The following is a 19,919-nucleotide window of genomic DNA, read 5'->3' as shown; positions in this document are numbered from 1 at the left end:
AGTAACAAGCAGTCTCCACAAGGGAAGGAAGAAATAGAATGGGAAATTACTGAAAGAGACTGTGGGGGACCCGGTGTGCAGTTTATATACCGGTTGTATAGCTGGATCCCCTCTTTGTAAGCTGTGTATATGAACCGGTTACGTGAATAGGCTGCATGTTCAATAAGCTGGATAGTTGGAGGTCATTATTACTAGGACAGCATAATAAAGAAAACAATCAACGATAAGGTGGTAAACAATTTCGAAGAAAAGGACCTAAGGAATACTTGCAGGAATTTGCTGAGCAGGAAGCAGAGACGATCATTAAGCCTTTCGAGTGTTCACCGCACTTATATCATAAGCATGTCTGGATCCCTCACCGACCCATGTTTAAGACAGAAGACATCACCACTACAAAGATACCTGTTTTCAATTGCTCCCTGAAGAGGGTTTTTCTGAACGAAGCAGCCTATCCGGGTATAAATTTAACCGGCGATATATTAAATTCAACTCTTCTTTTTAGGACAAACAGGTACACTCTGTTGGGAGATATTAGGAAGGGGTTCTTAATGTCCAGATTGTCTAAGGAATCTGATAAAAATAAGTTTTGTTTCTTTTTGAAACCTAAAATGTTACAGGTATACTACTGTTATTTTTGGATTCAATACGAGTCCTTTCATTTTGAACTGCATCTTAAAATACCATGCAAATAAAGTTCCTGCAATATTGAGTTCAAGATTCTACGTGGGTACTCTTGTCACTACATGTAATTCAAAGAACAGATTGAAGAGAGCATACCGGCAGGCGAGAGAAAAATTAGAAAATGGTGGATTCAAATTACCATCATGTAATACGAATTGTCATGAGTTACAGGAGACAATGCAACTTGATGGAACGCTGACCATCCACAGATGTTCATGGGAGAAAGTCTTGGGATACCGATATGACCCTGCTAACGATACAATCGGTCTCGCCTGAAGATTTTGTAGTCCTGAACTGACTACAAAGCGACTCATCCTATCTGCAGCTTCTGGAACTTTCGACCCTTTGTCACTACGCCTACCTGTTACTATTCAGAGCTGGATTCTAGTTGGAGAAATGTGGAAGGCGGGATTAGACTGGGATGAACCAATCCCAAAAGAGATGACTTCCGATTGCAGTTCCTTGGCGAAGGAACTATCACAACTCCATTTCTTGTCCTTCAAGAGATGGGTATTCAATGAGGATGACATCGTTTGGTGTGTCTTTTCTGACGCCTCTAAAAAGGCCTATGGATTTACTCTCTACGCCATCCAGGGAGGAGAGTGCTCTCTAGTGTTTGCCAAAGCTAAGATCGTTCCTTTAAAAGCAAAAACTCTTCCGACGCGAGAATTGCTGGCAGTCTTCTTAGCAATAAAGTGTCTGGTCAATATTCTAAAAACTTATTGAAAAACGAAGGTAGTGGAGTTGTATCTCGCTGTGGATTCGCAAATTGTTCTCATGTGGTCGATGTTCAAATTAACCAGTATCAAGAGTATATTTGTGAAAAATAGACTCAAGGATATTGGATGTATGGAGGCACAGATTCGAGAGGATTACAATTTGACTATAAAGTATAAGTACATTCCCTCTAAACAGAACCTGGCAGATTTAATAACCAGAGGACTGACAGCATCCAAACTCCAGGAAAACATCACCTTTTGGAGGTCAGGACCGAGTTGGCTTGCGGACAGGACCATTTCATGGCCCGACAGTGATCTTAATTGTTTAAGTGTTGACAACCAACAATTGATACGTACAAATCTTTATTGTACTCTTGAGAGTAACTGCATGGAATCTATCATCGATTTGGATAAATTCTTTAGTTTCAAAAGACTATTAGCTGTTGTATCTAGAGTGTACAAATTTGTAAACAAATTGAGAGGGAAAAAACAGAATTTTACACAGTTAGCTTCGAACTATTTGTTCAAAATAATGCAAGTACAAGTATTCTCTGAGGAACGGGAGTTTTTGCACTGCCCCTCCAACAAAACTGTACCAGCCCGAGTCGGGCAATTAATTTTATGTTTTTGTTTAAAAGTCATTTTTTTTTTGTTGTTGTTATCACAAAAAAAATGTTAAAACTAAAGTAATTTTTTAAAATGGTTTTGTTTTTCGAGTCTAAACTCCGTTCTGCTCTATAATCAACAGCATCCACTTCAGGTAGCTTAATTTTTCCGGGCACTGATCTTGGACATTACCCACTTTTCCATATAAATTTAACGTAAAATGAGTACCCACTTTCTGGCCACCTAGTAATAATTTATTTTGTTTAAGCATAGGATTGGCAAGAATCTTTCCCACAGATATGAGGTGCTTAATCCAGTGATACTAGGAAAGAATCACCCATTCATGGAATTGGCTGGGTGTACCAACTACCCTTAGAGAACTAGGATGGCTGGATTTTGTATACGCCAAGGAAAACAGGCTGTTAAAAGTCTTAAAGACATGCTGTCTGAGTAAAAAGTTTAACAACGTACCCTTCACATATCCTGCATTGACAGATTTACCTAGGCACAGAGTCAATCTGGTAAGACCATTTCTTCATACAGGTGTTGATTACACTGGACACTTGTGAATAGGCGATCAAAGTCAGTGGTCCAAGGTATATATTCTAATATTTACTTGTCTGAAGGTCAGAGCGGTTCACCTGGAATTGGTAGAAGACATAACAGTTTGTTCCTTTGTTTTGGCTTTTACCAGATTCACTAATATGTGGGGTTTGCCTTCTCATTTATATAGAGACAATGCCAAGTCCTTTATTACAGGTGGGGATTTCCTTCAAGCGCTTACTGCTGACGAATTTGGAGAAAAATTCACAGCTTACAATTTAAAACATGAAAAGATACCTTTGCATTCCCCTTGGTATGGGAACGAGTCGTTAATATGTTGAAGAAATGCCTTTATAAGTCCATCGGAAGATCTGTTTGCTGTAACTCAAGAGTTTCTCACTGCCATCTCTGACATCCAACGTACTGTGAACGACAGACCTCTGATATACATAAGTTCAGACAGCTCCGGGTGGGAGACGATCACCCTTAATCACTTCTACACCCTGTGAAGGAGCAATCCTTCACGACTGAGACAATTTTTTATTTTTGTACCTTTCTCCACGTTAAATAACGACCCTGGTGTCTAACTCTGTCCTGTGTGGAGGCATTGTAAATAGGTATACCCTGATTTGAATCCCAACCTTCTGATATGTCTGGAAAATGTGGACATTAGTGAAGGCAAGGTACCCACCAAACAAAAACTTATAGACTCGCTCAGGAATAGAGATACACTGCTGAAGAAGTTTAAGAAGATTTGGCATGAAGACTATCTAACTCTCTCTCAGAGAACATCATGGTTTGAATGTAGCTTCCTCCAACGTTATCCAAATCGGAGACATCGTGACAGTGAAATCGCTGAACAATTCGAGACCCTTCTGGCCATTGCGAAGGATAGTGAAACTGTTCCGTGGAGATGATGGACTGGTTCGTTCGGCATAAGTACTGCGGAGTGACGGAAACATACATAATCACACTATAAACCATCTATACCCGTTAGAGCTTCAGGTCGTACACCACTCTGATGGAAACGAGGAAGCTCAGGCTTCAGAGAGCTATCAGGAGGAAGACGAATCTGAGCAAATTATTGAACAAATTTGGATCTGTTCGGAATGTGACCTCCCAGATGATGGTTCGGCTATGATTTTTTGTGACCAATCCAATTTTTGGTTTCACTTCAAACGTGCTGGAATAACCAGGGCCCCACCGATAGAAGATGAATGGGTTTGCCATGGTTGTGGAATTAACATTTGAAGTATTATGGACTTATGGAAATTATCAGACTTTTCAGTTTAAAAAAAAAAAAAGTTGGGGGGGGGGGATATTTCAGGTATTTATTGTTTTAACAAAAGTTTGTTGTTTAGTTGTTATTAATAAGTTTCCTGGTTAAGAAAAATTTTGTACTAAATTTTTGATAAAAATCAACAAGTAGTTGATTTTTTATTTTTCGTTGGCGGGAAGAGTGTTGGAAATTACTGAAAGAGACTTGCCTGCAGTCTTTGAGAAGGAAGAGAAATCTGCCCAATGATTCCCTTACTGTAATTATAGAAAATTGTTGTAGAGCGAACACTCATTGGTTAGATGAGTATACTTAAGGTGTCACCTCAGTAACAATGGCAGTATTTTTTTTGGTGCCAATTTTGTTGTTTTGGATCGTGAAGTTCTTACCTTGGTGAAACGGATCACCTTTCTTTGTAACTAATACGAGACCTTGGAGGTTAACAATTTCTTTCAGTGAAGGGTCACAACCAGTGGTGGGATTCAAATTTTTTAGGAACAGGTTCTAAGTTACGTGAGTCACGCGACACTTGTGGAGTTTGATAGTGGGCTAATTAATACAGGTTTAAATAGGAGTTTACGTAATTTTAACAACCGGTTCGCTGAACTCATATTTTAAGCACCGGTTCGCATGAACGAGTACAAACCGGCTGAATCCCATCACTGCTCACAACCTAACCATTATTGCAACACCACATATTGGATTACATCTAAAGAATTCTTGTTTGAGTGGGAAATTTTCCACAATAGAAAGATTGGAGAAGACTTAGAGCTAAGACACTATCGATGACACAACCCTGGCATTCACATATGCAGTGCCTGTGATCGGACTTTTCACACAGAAAGAGGACTACATCAACACCGAGCGATAAAGCACCGAGGCCCAGACTAGTCATCGTCAGTACAGCCTGCATTATGATGATAACAACAAGCTATTACACAATCTTCCGCAAATATTGAATTATTCTTTTTAATTTGGTTTATTTTCTTAAATTTGGAAAATAACCATCAGCTTCTTTGAGCGCCCTGGAAAAGTCACTTTAACTGTTTAAAAACATGCAAACGAACCAGATTGTTTTTATCGGTAGGGGGTGGTACTTGTGCACTTTTTGAACCGCGCTAAAATAAATGTTATTTAGAAAGGTGGCTTGTTACTTTTAATGCATCTAAAACCAAGCTTTTATCTTTACACCATCAATGCTCTGATCCATTTTTGCCATCAATTGAAATGAATGGCTCTCGTCTTGGGGAGGCTTCATGTTTTGACAAGCTTCTGGGCTTGACCTTTTCTCCTGATCTGAAATGGAACACATACATCAAATCTGTTGCCAAGGTCGCTGGAAAAATGGTGGGATCCTTCTATCGATCCAGAAGATATCTCACTGCTGATGCAATTTTCTATCTATTATAAGAGCCAGGTATGTCCAAGGATGGAGTACTGTGCCACATTTGGGCAGGAGCTGCTAGAAAGGACTTATCCTGCCTTGATAGAGTTCAAAATAGACTTTGTAGCCTCGTAGGATATATGTCCTTTTCTCTTCCCTGCAACCTCTTTCTCACGGAAGAGATGTTGCGAGTTTGCTTTATCGTTATTTTCATGGCAAGTGTTCGGCTGAGCTCCATTCTATGGTTCCCTCCCTCGCCAAACTTTCACAAGAAACACCCGTCAAGCAGAAAACATTATCACTAATTTCCCCCACTCTTTATCAGTGCCTAAACCTAAACATAGATTCTATAACCAAAGCTTCTTTCTTAGAACTGCACGCCTATGGAATTGTTTTCCATTTTTCTGCTTTCCAGCTGATTACAATATGATTGTCTTCAAGTCTAACGTAAACAAGTTTTTGATGAGCCGTTCCATATACGTTAACAAATTTACTGAATCTCCATTACTAACGATTACTATATTGTCCAATTTCTACTGTAGACTCTTTAACCCTTATCCTCAAGTGGCCTCTTGGCCTTGATAAGTGGTGAAAAAAATAAAAAGAAAGCCAATCTTATCATGATAAGGGGATGGTAGTTTGTAACTATTCTGTACTTTCGCCTAATAATTAAAAAAAAAAAAAAAAAAAATTGGAAAACTTGAGTTTAACTTGAAAATACTGTAAAAAAAAAAAAAAAAAATTTTTTAAAGTGAGAAATTATTTTAATATTCATTTTAAAAAATTGGTATGCTTTTTTTTAGATTAGGTCCACCTTATAAACACCCCATACCTCCCCATGGCCTCCATTGAATGGAAATAGACACAAACTTTAATAAAGATTTTTCATATCTATCTGCGTAAGTATACTTTGATAATTATGTTTCAGTTTGAAGAAATATGGTATAATAAAATTATGGGGTGTTCGTTCGCGTCTGACCTTCATAGAATGGAAATATGTCACAAAGTTTAACAAGATTTTTTAATATAGATCCACAGAATATTGTGATAAGTGTTTCAATGTGAACAGGTATAATAAATTATGGGGTTTATCTATTTTATTTTTACTTTCATCATATTTTACTTTGGTTTTGATACCTCCAAATTCAACCCAAATTTACAACCCTTCCTTTTCATAACCTATCATACTTTCATAAATCAGAGCCAATTTTCTGTAGGCTGTTTTTGAACCCAGTTAACGACGGGTACTTTTGCTAGTTATTAATAAATGTTTAGTAACTTTTTCTTTTAATATTCATAAAGAGTAAAAAAAATTTTTTTCAATATTCATTTCATGAAAAGAGTTAAGCCAATGTAAATAAATAATGCTTGTAAAAGTGCGAAAGGCAACGTAAGTAAATAAATAAAAAATGAGTCATGCACTTATTGATCCGTGCTGAAATAATAACGTTATTATTTAAAAAGCTATTCTTAACATGAGGAGGGGAGGGTGTTTTGTACCTATTCTGTACTTTCACCTTACAATTGAATAAAAAAAAATCATAAAACTTTACACTTTGAAATACGATTTAAAAAATAGCGCGGATCAGCACCACCAAAAAATGTTACGTGCGCATGCGTTAGCCTTGACTGGGGGGGGGGGGCTAAGAGAGCGACCATTAAATAATTCTGCTGGTCGCTGTGGAATTTAACGTCCAAGGAGTACCAAAGTTTTGTGTTAAGGGTATCAAAAATTCCCAAACAATTCTGACACACCTAGTGCAAGCCTGCAAGACTGCAAGAAAGAGTACCGTGGCTTTTCCAGGGTATTCATTCGTCATGATATTGAAACTTGTTGAACGCCTGTAAATTGATTGACATTAATTGAAATTAATGACGGTATAAAGGGGGAAGATGCCTCTTTAGAGTTTTCGAACAAAGCCAGGCGTAAGTACAAGACTGCCTCGTTTTTCAGCACCCACGAAAGCCTATAAAAGTCGTCATTGTAAAGGGTTTGTTTTTATTAGGAGTTGGAAAGAATATTGACATTGACCAAAAAATATATCACGGTTTTTTTTTTTTTTTTACTATTAGAAATTCTTGAATTAATCTATTTACCTGTTCGCTTTTCTCACCTTCTGATTGGATAAGCGCTTCGACGAAAACTCGGCTTTGTCAGTTTTCCAAAGCACCGAAATTACAAATAAATAAATAAAATCAGCGCGGCATAACGGGATCGTTAAAAGTCAATAGTCAGTGTGCACTGCAATAGTGCAGTGCAGTGCAGTGCACTGGTTGTCCAACCTGCAAAGGGTTTGTTTCTAAAGCCGTTCTTAACATGAGGTTGAAAATTAGAAAATGCCTTTTGGAATAAATAACCCCAAACCTTCCTATGTTAAGAACGGCTTTCAGAATAAACACCCCCATCCTCCCCATGTTAAGAATGACTTTCGGAATTAACACACTTTGCAGGTTGGACAACCAGTGCAAGTGCACATTGACCAATTTTATTTAAAATTAGAGTGCTAATGCAGAGAGTGATCCGCGCTATTTTTTTAAATCGTATTTCCAAGTTTAAACTTTTATGTTTTTTTTTTTTTTGTGCTAGTGCAGAGAGTGATCTGCGCTATTTTTGGTACTAGTGCAGAGAGTGATCCGGCCGTATATAATAAAGTCATTATTTAAAAAGCCATTCTTAACATGAGGAGGGGAGGGTGTTTTGTACCTATTCTATACTTCAACCTTACAACTGAATAAAAAAAAAATATCATAAAACTTTAATTAAACTTGGAAATACGATTTTGGTATTTCCAAGTTTAATTAAAGTTTTGATATGTTTTTTATTCAATTGTAAGGTTAAAGTACAGAATAGGTACAAAACACCCTCCCCATGTTAAGAATGGCTTTTTAAATAATAACGTTATTATTTCAGCACGGATCACTCTCTGCATGAATACTAAAATTAGTACCAACAGTGACAGTTGGGGTGTGTACTTATGGATCGATTATTGTTTTCGTTTTGTTTAAAAAAGAGAAGAAACAAAACGAAAATTAAACTTACACAGTAAATGGCGCAATGCATCGCCTCCTTCGTTAAACTCCATTGTTTGCAGATAAACACGAAAATAAATACATGCGAAGTCAGCTTTCTTTGAAGCAAAAAATCTACGAGAGTTGACACTGGAAATTACCGCGAAAACAACTTTGCCACGTGGTTTAGAGTTATCTCCCTTTGATTCAAAAGAAACGAATGTCTTTAAGAATTAATTCCCTTTATAATGGTCCTTGATCTGAGTTAATTAACGTTTGGTTCTTTACGGCTTTTTTACTCTCCAAGATATTTTAAGAACACAATATACATCCTAGACTATACCTCCGTTTTGGGATTGAGTTATGTTTTTAAAATTCCATCTTAATCGTTTGTATTAGCCGTAATTTGAAAAGTGGTTCATCGCTTCTTACTGATTTTTATCATATTTGCCATCCCAGAATTTATGTGATTTGATTCTCGCCCTCACGTTTCTTTTATTTTATATGTTGTTTATTAGCCCCTCTCTCTCTCTCTCTCTCTCTCTCTCTCTCTCTCTCTCTCTCTCTCTCTCTCTCTCTCCCTCTCTCTCTGTTAAATCAAAATAAAAATATAAAGATTGAAATAAATAAAAGAGAATATCACCACAAGCGATAATACTATTTAACCGAAAACTGAAGAGAATATATATATATATATATATATATATATATATATATATATATATATATATATATATATAACACCCCCTCCAATGCCCCCCTATTTTAAATACACCCCTCTTTCTAAACAAACATAATATAAGACTAAAACGAAAAATCACAATACTAAAATCCAAGAATCCAAAAAATAAATATCAAAATAGAATGAAAGCACCCCTACCCTTACTTCAGAAGAGCCAGTCCCCCCCTCCCCACACATACACATTAGTAACGACCTCGGACCACAGCCGCCTTCCTAAGGAAGCAAATAACCCCAAAATACTATAGAACAATATACACATTCCCAAACCAATAAAAGCAAACACACACACGCACACACACACACATAAACACACACGCGCACACACACACACACACACACACACACACACACACACACCCTACCCCACCCTAAAGGAAAAGAAAAAAACATTAGCAGAAAGAGATAGCGACTACAGCGAGGTCAAAATCTCCCTGGACAAGCCAAATAAAAAAGCAATAAAAATTCAGCATACCAATGAATAACAAACACTTACAAGCCTCCACCCCTTGGAAAAACTTCAAATTAACTACGAAAATCGCCATTTTTACACATTTGATAATAATTTCTGACGAGGACGCATCACAGACCGTCTGAAACGCGCGTAAACGATTTCAATGACTTAAAAACATTATTACAATGATCCAAACATAATTCTCAATGAAAAACCAAGACACGGAATAATAAAATAATGTTAAAAAATACACATTGTTGATGACTACTCCCTTATTTAAATATATATATATATATATATATATATATATATATATATATATATATATACACACACACACACACACGTGAGTAAAAAAAATGGGCCAAACAAATTTTATACATTTTATTGCACTAAAAGCTATATTGAACAAAGAACAATTGAACAAGGAAACTTAAACGAGACTAATAACACAGAACAAGACATTTACTTTAATAAATGCTTAGGATGGAATCGCATTCCGTATTGATTTCTTTAAAAGACCAATCCTTTTAGACATGCTCTCAACGAAAGTGAAACACTGTGAAGAGGAGATGCTATTCCATTCACTTTGCACGGCTTCCCACAGTTTGTTATTATTCGAAAAAGTTCTTCCAGCCAATGCACAAGATATTATGGACCAAATATTCTCGATTGGGTTTAACCTGGCCACAATATCACATTAATCGAATTATCAGAAAACCATTTTCTTGTGACTTTAGTAGTGTTGAAAAATAATGTTCTGGGATATTCCCAGCTTCTGGATTCTTAGTAACAGTCCTGTTTCTAATATTCGAATGTATTCCTTTGCATTGATTGACTTCTCACATCTGATAAGTTCCCCAACTCCTGCTGCAGTAAAAGTTCCTCATACCATTATCCTTCCATTCCCGTATTTAACTGTCGTTTTTATGCAACTTGGCAAAAATCTTTCTCCAGTTTTTTTTTTTTTTTTTTTTTTTACAAAGGCATCACCACATTATCAAGGCCCAGAGGCCACTCAAGGATAAGGGTTAAAGAGAGTACAGTAGAAATTGGTCAATATAGTAATCATTAGTAATGAAAATTTGGCAAATTTAATAACCTATATGGAACGGCCCATCAAGAACTTATTTACTTTAGACTTGAACACAACCATATTGTAGTCAGCCGGAAAGCAGGAAAACGGAAGACAATTCCACAGGCGTGCAGTTCTAAGAAAGAAGCTTTGTTCATGGAATCTACGTTTAGGTTTAGGCACAGATAAAGAGTGGGGGAAATTATTGATAGTGTTTACAGCTAGACGAGTGTTTCTTGTGAAAGTTTGGCGAGGGGGGACCATAGATTGAAGCTCAGTTGAACACTTTCCATGAAAATAACGATACATCAGAGACAAACTCGCAACATCTCTTCTGTGAGATAGAGGTTGCAAGGAGGAGAAAAGGACATCTCCTACGAGGCTACGAAGTCTATTTTGAACTCTATCAAGGCAGGACAAGTCCTTTCTAGCAGCTCCTGCCCAGATGTGGCAACAGTATTCCATCCTTGGACGTACCTGGCTCTTATATAGATAGAGAATAGCATCAGCAGTGAGATATCTACCGGATCGATAGAAAGATCCCACCATTTTTCCAGCGGCCTTGGCAACAGATTTGATATACGTGTTCCATTTAAGATCAGGAGTAATGGTCAAGCCCAGAAGCTTGTCAAAACTTGAGGCCTCCTGAAGACGAGAGCCATTCATTTCAATTGATGACAAATGTGGATTAGAATGTTGATGATGTAAAGAGAGAAGCTTGGTTTTAGATGCATTAAAAGTAACCAGCCACTCCTTACCCCATTGTACTACGTGCTCAAGATCAGAGGAGAGAGAATTGGAGAGAACTTGGTCGTTTACTGTCTTAGATGTGGTACCATAAATGGTAGTGTCGTCAGCATAAATGTCTACAAATGATGTAAGGATATGATTTGGAAGATCATTAATGTAGATCAGGAAAAGAGTTGGGCCCAGGATGGATCCCTGAGGGACACCGGCATTAATACTGTGAGCTTCTGATTTTTGCCCCTCAACTACTACTCTTATGAACCTATCAGAAAGAAATGATTTAATAATTGAGAAGACTTTTCCAGCTATACCATAGCTAGCGATCTTATGAAGTAAACCTTTATGCCATACCCTATCAAAGGCTTTAGATATGTCAAGAGCAATTGCCCTAGAAAGATTGCCACCGTCGAGAGATTTGCTAATCCTATGCGATATAACTGTAAGCACATCTGCTGTAGATCTAGCAGAACGGAAACCATATTGAGTGTCACTAAGAAGGTTATTTTTGTTGAGATGTTTGATTACTTCTGTATTTAACACAGATTCTAGCAACTTACTCATGACGCACAGGAGACTTATTGGCCTGTACTGAGAGGGGGATGAGCGATCACCTGAATTCTTAAATACAGGGCATACTGATGAGATTTTCCAGGGAGATGGGAAACTATTCTCCTTAAGACAACGTTTAAACAGTTTTGTAAGTATGGGCGCTAGTTCAGGTTGAAGTTTTTTGAGTACTATAATTGGAATACCATCAGGGCCAGTTGCTTTACTCGAATCAAGGTTTTTGATTAGCTTCGCAACATCACGTACAGATATATGTATATCACATAGTGTGTTTTCTGATACAGGAGGAAATATTGGGAGTTGGCGGTCTTGGTCGCAAAGGGTAGAATTAGCTGCAAAATTCTTGACAAAGAGTTTGGCTTTGTCTGATGCTGACGAGATTACCTCAGGTCCATTGATAATAGTTGGGATGGAGCACACGCTTCTGTTCAGGATTCTGTTTGCTATTTGCCAAAACTGGTGGGAACCAAGCCGCTGCTCAGCTACTTTGGACTTAACAGATTGAGCATACAACTCTCTTGCGTTCCTTATTACTTTCTTACAATGGTTGCTGGCAGTCCTGAAAACGGCTTTAGTTTCCATACATCTATTACGTTTGAAGCAGTGGAAAAAGTGATTTCTGTGCGCAATGGCAGCAGCACATTCTGGAGAGAGCCATGGCTGGCTGTTAGGTTTTTGCTGAAACTTTTTAGAGGGTATGAAATGGTCAATACCTACAATTAACCATTCAGTTAGGTCTAATACTATAGAGGACACATCCTTTTTAAACATGGAATGCAGAGGTAGATCAGATATAAATGTACGGAAGCTATCCCAGTCAGCCTTAGTGTATCGATATACTGTACGATGAAGAGGTACGTCTGGGGACTTATTACATTTCATTTTTATCTTAATTGATACAACAGAGTGGTCGGAAGATCCAAGAGGCGACAGAACAGAAACTGAACATAGTTCAGGGCAAGTTGTGAGAAAAAGGTCTAGTAGGCTTGCATACTGGCCGTCATTATCGGGCACACGGGTAGGTTCCTGAACAATCTGAGTGAGGTCATAGGCAATGGAGAAATCATGACAGAACCTCCCCTCATCATTGGTCTTGTTTGAGTGGGTCAACCATTCGACGTTGTGAACATTGAAGTCTCCACATACGTGAATGTTAGCTGAAGGATAAGTAGAAAGGACTTGGTCAATTTTCTCAGATATGCTTTGAAAGATAGTAACTCCGCTGTTGTGGGGGCGATAGAGAGTAAATATAAATGCAGTAGTGTGAGCTAAAGCAACCCGGAAGCACATATAGGGTAAGTTAGGATCTTCCCTGGAGATGTCCCTCCCACATGGAAAGCTATCTTTAATATAGGCACATATTCCATGCCCATGGCGATCTTGGGGGTCAGATTTAGAAGTTAAGTTAGAGTATCCTGTAATTGCAAACTCATCTAGAGAAATAGCCTGTCCAATGCCAGTTTCACTTAAAAATAAAAGGTCTGGTTTAGTCTCCTGTAATTGGGTTTCAACCTCTGGAAGGTTAGAACGAAGACCCCTGATGTTGGAGAAGGAGACATGGTAGTAGGGGTCTACGTTGGAAGTTGGAGGACCGGGTTTAATCGTGTATTTTTTCTTGAAACTTGTCATGATGAAATTTTGGAATTTGTGGACTAGGTCGACAGATTTACTTAGAGTAGGACAGAGAGGGGAAACTAAGAGAGAAAAAGAAACGAAGAATTTTTTTTTTTTTTTTTTTTTTTTTTGTTGCACATGATAAGGTAAAGCCGTAACAATTACCCACTAGTATGGCATCGAGAGGCCCCACCAGAAGCTACTGCATGGTCCAGATTCCATTCACCAAATGGCAATACAGCAGCCCCAGTACTTTGCACCTGCTGATAGGACAGCCTCCTTAGTGGTTAATCCAAGGTTCGCGTCCCTGACTATCAGGCAGATAACGTCAGCCCAGACAAAACGTTTACCTCCAGCACCCTTACTAGTGACATGGCTACAAGGATAGATAGAAACAGAAAATTTCCACCAACTCTGCCAACTGTTCGCGCAAAAATACTGCCAACCTAGAAAACAGCTTTTTCTTCTCCCTTTGTCAGAAAAATCACTCATTTAAAAAATGAGGACTGAGGGACAAATAAGAAGAAGCGAGAGTAACAGGAGCTGCCGATAATGCATCCACAATGCGTTTTCTACTCTCCATTAAAAAAAAAAAAAAAAAAAAAAAAAAAAAACTATTAAATATTGTACTTAATAAAAGTCCAACGGACGTGTTTAAGGGAAAGTATGGTGATAGATTCCCCTCTCACGAACTAAAAATGAGTACATTAAGGTAATCTATTTTTGCAATCAACTCAGTAGATAAATAAACATTTATGGACGAGAAAAAAAAAAAAGAAAAAAAAAAAGCTAGCATTTAATACAACAGAAATACATAAATTAAATACTGAAATAAAATGTAGTTATTAATATTTGAATCTAAAAATAAAAAGTGCGAATTAGTAGAGAAAATCACTTATCACAACAACGCTTTCGTCTCCAAATTGCAAACTAGTGAAGAATTTAACTTTTAATAGCGTTCAGAAGATTTTTTTTTTTTTTAAATTAACCGTTAAGAGAAAGCGTGATTTTATTCTGAACTTTAACTAATCACGTTTTAAGCAACTTATGATATAAAAGAAAATCAGATGGGGGGGAGGTTCTTCCGAAGTTAGTTGGTGACGTTATAAGTAATTGCGAGATAAGATGGGAGCCAGAAATAAGGGGTGGGGGACTGAAAATAATATAATGGATTGATTATACAATATTTAAGATCAACTTGGTAGATAAACATTTATGGACGAGAAAAAAAAAAAAAAAAGCTAGCATTTAATACAACAGAAATACATAAATTAAATACTGAAATAAAATGTAGTTATTAATATTTGAATCTAAAAATAAAAAGTGCGAATTAGTAGAGAAAATCACTTATCACTTATCCAGTTCTTCAATTGCACCTTCGGGAACATCGGGAGTATCACTAACAAGACAAAATCTTGATTCAATTAACCAGAAAACATTCCTGAACCAGAAATTTTCGGTTAAAATTAACAAAAATTCATAGAAAAATATTGAAAAATCGATTTCTCCCTTCTTTCACGCTTGGCCCATTTTTTTTTTTTTTTTTTTTTTTGCTCATGAGTGTATATTATCTGGGGAGAGTCAGAAAGAATTAGAAAAATTCTTTAAGAGGTGACTTATCAGGATAATGCAAAGCTCAACAAATTGAGGTGGAGTATATATATAGAAGCTTAAGAATAAAAGGACAATATAAAAATATATACTAATGCATATAAATTTAATAATTTATTCAGTATGGAGATTGCATGAATTAGAGGTGTAGGATAAATAATTTCTTTATACCTAGGTATTTCGAAGTCTAATGCTTTTCATCAGAAAAGGAGAGAAGGCGCTCAATATTAAAGGTACATCTATGCATATGGATGCACATATTGAATACATACCCTAATCTTCAGAATTTAACAAATAAACGACACCCCTAAAAAAATGACAGTGAAAGGTGTCTATAAAATGGGTGTTCATTTTACCTTAAATTAATATAGGAAAGTGATCCCCCACTTTTTCAAACTATAATTTCTTCACATCTTGGAAACTATTCGTTTCCAAGATGTAAACAAAACATGTAATAGTGGTAATTTTTAAGGGTTTTTTTAGGGTGGAAAGATACTGCACCTTAACCAATGTTTCAATCATAGTCATTTGCTTTCCTAGTTTTGCATGTGAATTACAAAATATTTGATAATTCCCCGTAACCTCTGGCCTTGATGGAGCGGAGACTAAAATTTGCTGCTATGGTTTCAAATGATCTGAAATAACAGCAAGGGGAGACTTGATTCCAAATTATTTCTCATCTAATGTGTCTCCCCTCTTTAGTTTGTTTTTTTTGTTTTTTTACACAGTGATCACCACTTATCAAGGCCCGGAAGCCACTCAGGGATAAGGGTTATTGCAAGTACATTACATTAGTGTGGAGATTTGATGAAGTGTTTAATTAAGGGGGCGGTTCATTAGGAATTTGTTAACATTGGACTTGAAGACATCCAAGTTGTAGTTCGGAGGGAAGCAGGCAGACGGAACAGAGTTCCACAGGCGTGCAGTTCTAAGAAAGAAGCTTTGTTCATGGAATCCACGTTTTGATTTAGGCACAGATATAGAGTGGGGGAAATTTTTCACAGTGGATTCAGCTAGACGGGTGTTTTTCGTGAAAGATTGGTGAGGGGGGACCAGAGATTGGAGTTCAGACGAGCACCTGCCATGGAAATAACGATAAAACAAGGATAGGCTCGCAACGTCTCTTCTGTGGGAGAGAGGTTGCAGGGTAGAGAAAAGGACATCCCCCACTAAGCCACGAAGTCTATTTTGCACTCTGTCAAGGCATGATAGGCTGTTTTTAGCCGCTCCTGCCCAGATATGGCAACAGTATTCCATCCTTGGACGTACTTGGCTTTTATATAGATAGAGAATTGCATCAGTAGTGAGATATCTTCTGGAGCGGTAGAAGGATCCCACCATCTTTCCAGCGACCTTGGCAACAGACTAGTTTTCATACATAAAGTAAATTTCACAGTGTATAAGGATTATTTGATACTGGAGATATTCATAGACGTACCCTATTTTCTATGTTCGCCGTAGGGAAGGAAAGACATGTCATCCTAATTGTGTAGTTCCAACTGTCAAATTTGGAGGAGGAAGCTTAATGATTTAGAGCTGCATGGCTTCTTCAGACACTGGACTGTTGTACACATGTAAGGGCAGAATGAACTCCACAATTTACACTAACATGTTGGACCAGGTTTACCAAACCTCTTTGACTAAAATATTTAATAACATTCCAAGTGATGTAATCTTCCAGTAAGACAATATCCAATGTCATACGTCAAAAGTTTCAATAATTGGTTTGAGAAAAAAGGGATTTTCTTTTTTTTTTTTGTACATGGAGGTCACCACGTATCAAGGCCCGGAAGCCACTCGGGGATAAGGGTTATTGCGTGTACAGTAATCAATGGGATAGTATCGTAGTAATCGTTAGTATTGGAGATTTGATAAAGTGTCTTACTTAAGGGGGCGATTCATCAGGAATTTGTTTATGTTGGACTTGAAGACATCCAAGTTGTAGTCAGGTGGGAAACAGGCAAACGGAAGGGAGTTCCACAGGTGTGCACTTCTAAGAAAGAAGCTTTGTTCATGGAATCTACGTTTGGATTTAGGCACAGATAAAGAATGGGGAAAATTATTGACAGTGGTTTCAGCTAAACGGGTGTTTTTTCGTGAAAGATTGGCGAGGGAGGGCAGAGATTGGAGCCCAGACGAGCCCTTGCCATGGAAATAACGATAAAACAAAGACATCGAAGACAAAGCGAAAGACTATCTTTCGCTTTTTCTTTCTATCTCTTTCTCTCCCACCCTCATCGCATTCCAAATATTTCCCCATCTTTCTCTTCAGCTTCTTTCATCTTTTCTTTCTTCATCTCATGTTGTATAGCTTTCTTTCATCCCCCACTAAACCACGAAGTTTATTTTGTACTCTGCCAAGGCAGGATAGGCTGTTTTTAGCAGCTCCAGCCCAGATGTGGCAGCAGTACTCCATCCTTGGACGTACTTGGCTTTTATACACATAGAGAATTGCATAATTAGAGGATTACAATGATAAAATGACCCTCTCAATTCCCAGACCTAAATCCCATTGTTCATAAAAAAAAAAAGAATTAGAGCTCAAATATGCAAAACGAATAAAAGCTGTTATAAAGGCAAAAGTAGGACATTCCAAATATGGATTGTCCCTATTTACAATGCCTCCCCACGGGACAGAGTTAGACACCAGGGTCGTTTTTTAATGTGGGGAAAAAGAACAAAAATAAAAATTGACTCAGTCGTGAAGGATTTCTCCTCCACTGACAGAGAACAGGAAATTGAAGTGCAGCATCTGATAAACAGATACTACACTTTGATCAAAAAGAGGTGGGGATTTTAGTTCAGCCGAAGGGGTTTGGGTTGGGGTTGGGGTTTTGGGTGGCTGAACCGTAGAGACAGTCTTCTCTACGTTCATAGGGGACGGGGAACGGGACCCAGCCTCCTTGTTTTTCCTTGCTTTCTTTTTGCTTTCCTTTTTCGGCAATTGGCACTCTACCACAGTAGCCATTTCTTTATCTTGCTCCTCTTCTGAGTCAGATGAGGAGACCGGATGATTCCTTTTCTGGCCGCTGGCAACTTCTTTGGTGGTGACGTTGGTGGAAGAAACCGTAGACGACCCTGCGGGAACTGGCCGACCTTGTACCTCAGAGGGCTGCTCTCTTGTGGAGGAGCTCTTTGTGGTTCTCCCATTCTTTCTAACCACCTTGGTCCAGCCGTCTGATGTTGTTGCAGTCGTTTCTGTGCCCCCTCCGGCTGGCTTCTCAGGGGCTGCTGGTACCACTGCCGACGGTTTTGCAGCTACTACTACTGGCTGCGAGTTTCTTTTTGGGACATTCCCGTGCCATATGGCCCTGCTGTTGACAATTCCAGCAGTGGGGCCTGCGACCTTCTACAATAATGCTCATCGACCATATGTCGCATCTGAGCATGGGGGGAATTTTTTGCAGCCCTTCCTTATCTAGGCGCATTTTCAGATTGTAGTCCCCTACCATAAGGTTACAGGGACCACGGACAGAGGTGATGGATTCAACGTCCCCATATTGGCTCATAAATGCCCCTAATTGCTCAGGGCCAAGAAAGCAGGGGACGCCCAAGATTGACGCATTGGTCCGTGTCTTGCTTAAATACTCAGGTTTAAAACGGATGTGTTTCCACTTTAGTTCCGACCTGAATATCTTGACGGCGTCTTTTTCTTTTGGCAGCAGCAGATCCCACATCGCATAACTTCTACGGCAGATGTAGGTTGCGGGGATGTTGAGTTCCCCCAGAATTTCTGCCATGTGGTCTTTGGACCTATTTACAATCGTTTGTATTTCACTTGCACTTGGGTCAAGGCTCTCTTTTTGGAGTCTATGGAGACTAGCGATACTATCCTTTTCGATAGTCTTTCCACAGCTCCTGGCTCCGCTTTAATGACATAGGAATATTTATAAATATATTTTATTGTTTTTCCGTTATTTTGTGCTTGAGGAATATTCGATTATGGCATGTGTAGTTTATATAAAAATTAATTTAAGTAGTTATCGCCTAAAATTTCGTTTTAATTTTGGTTTGTTGAAATTATTTCAAGTAAAGAACATTAAAAACTATTTCAAAACAAAAAAAAACATGAACTGAACTTTTATTGACTATGGTAACATTTATTTCTGGTATATTTATTTTTTCAGGTAGTCGTTTGTTGACTTTTCTGCTAAACACTCTGACTAAATAATATTGACGAAATATCGAAAAACAAAGAAACAAAAACAGTTTTGGAAAATAATGAAGCTTTACTTACTTTAGTAAAATAATCCGAAACAGCAAAATGGAATATTAAAAAAGTAAACACGTAATTACTTTAGTTTTTTAAAGCAAAGAATCGATATAAATATGAATAAGAAGAAAATGGCGCCCTTTTCAAGCAGAACAGCTCCGTTTCAGTTTTACAGTATTGAACAGTCTAGTATTGCGCCGTCAGATTCAGGGTTGTACTATTGTAATATAAAGAACATGCAGAAAGGGTTGTAATCAACTGAATTCCTTCTAGTACACTGACAAAAAAAGCTTAAACAGATATATAAATAAAAATAAAAAGGTTATGTAAATGTTTTTAAAAAGACATGTAATCACGTGAGCAGGATTTTTTCCTTCTTTTGACACGATAACAAGTAACGTTCTTATTTTTTATTATTTATCTATTTTCGAAAGAGTGCCACATGCAAGTGGAGAAGGAAAAAAACAGAGTTATGCAAAATTTGTGTCGAGAATTGTCTAAAGTTCCGACTTTTTATTTTTTTGGCTTTCACTTTAATAAGAACGTGAATTTATGAGGTGAATTTATTTGACACAATATGATTCAACTCAAAAAAATAAATAAAAGCTAACGTGAATTAAGATTAAAGTTAAGATGTTATTGTGGACCCTCGCCCCTGTTAAAAAACCTTGTTAAACTTTG

The 19,919-nt window shown here is 37.7% G+C and overlaps 1 protein-coding gene across 2 annotated transcripts in view; it reads right to left on the bottom strand.

Moving 5' to 3' along the window:
• The window catches only part of LOC145246870 (Fanconi anemia group A protein-like), a 160,133-nt gene extending 151,447 nt beyond the window's left edge, over positions 1-8,686 (bottom strand). For both annotated transcript variants that reach the window (XM_080108732.1, XM_080108733.1), the window contains exon 1: positions 8,250-8,686. In XM_080108732.1, coding sequence (XP_079964858.1) covers positions 8,250-8,292 — 43 coding nt within the window. In that variant the 5' untranslated portion in view covers positions 8,293-8,686. The remainder of the gene's footprint in view (positions 1-8,249) is intronic.
• Between the last annotated feature and the right edge of the window lie 11,233 nt (positions 8,687-19,919).

This window comes from Euprymna scolopes, chromosome 24, assembly GCF_053919585.1.
Source record: "Euprymna scolopes isolate OS-2025 chromosome 24, ASM5391958v1, whole genome shotgun sequence".
Lineage (NCBI taxonomy): Eukaryota > Metazoa > Mollusca > Cephalopoda > Sepiida > Sepiolidae > Euprymna > Euprymna scolopes.
Note: the sequence above shows the minus strand (reverse complement) of the source record. Positions and strands in the feature narration are given on the sequence as shown.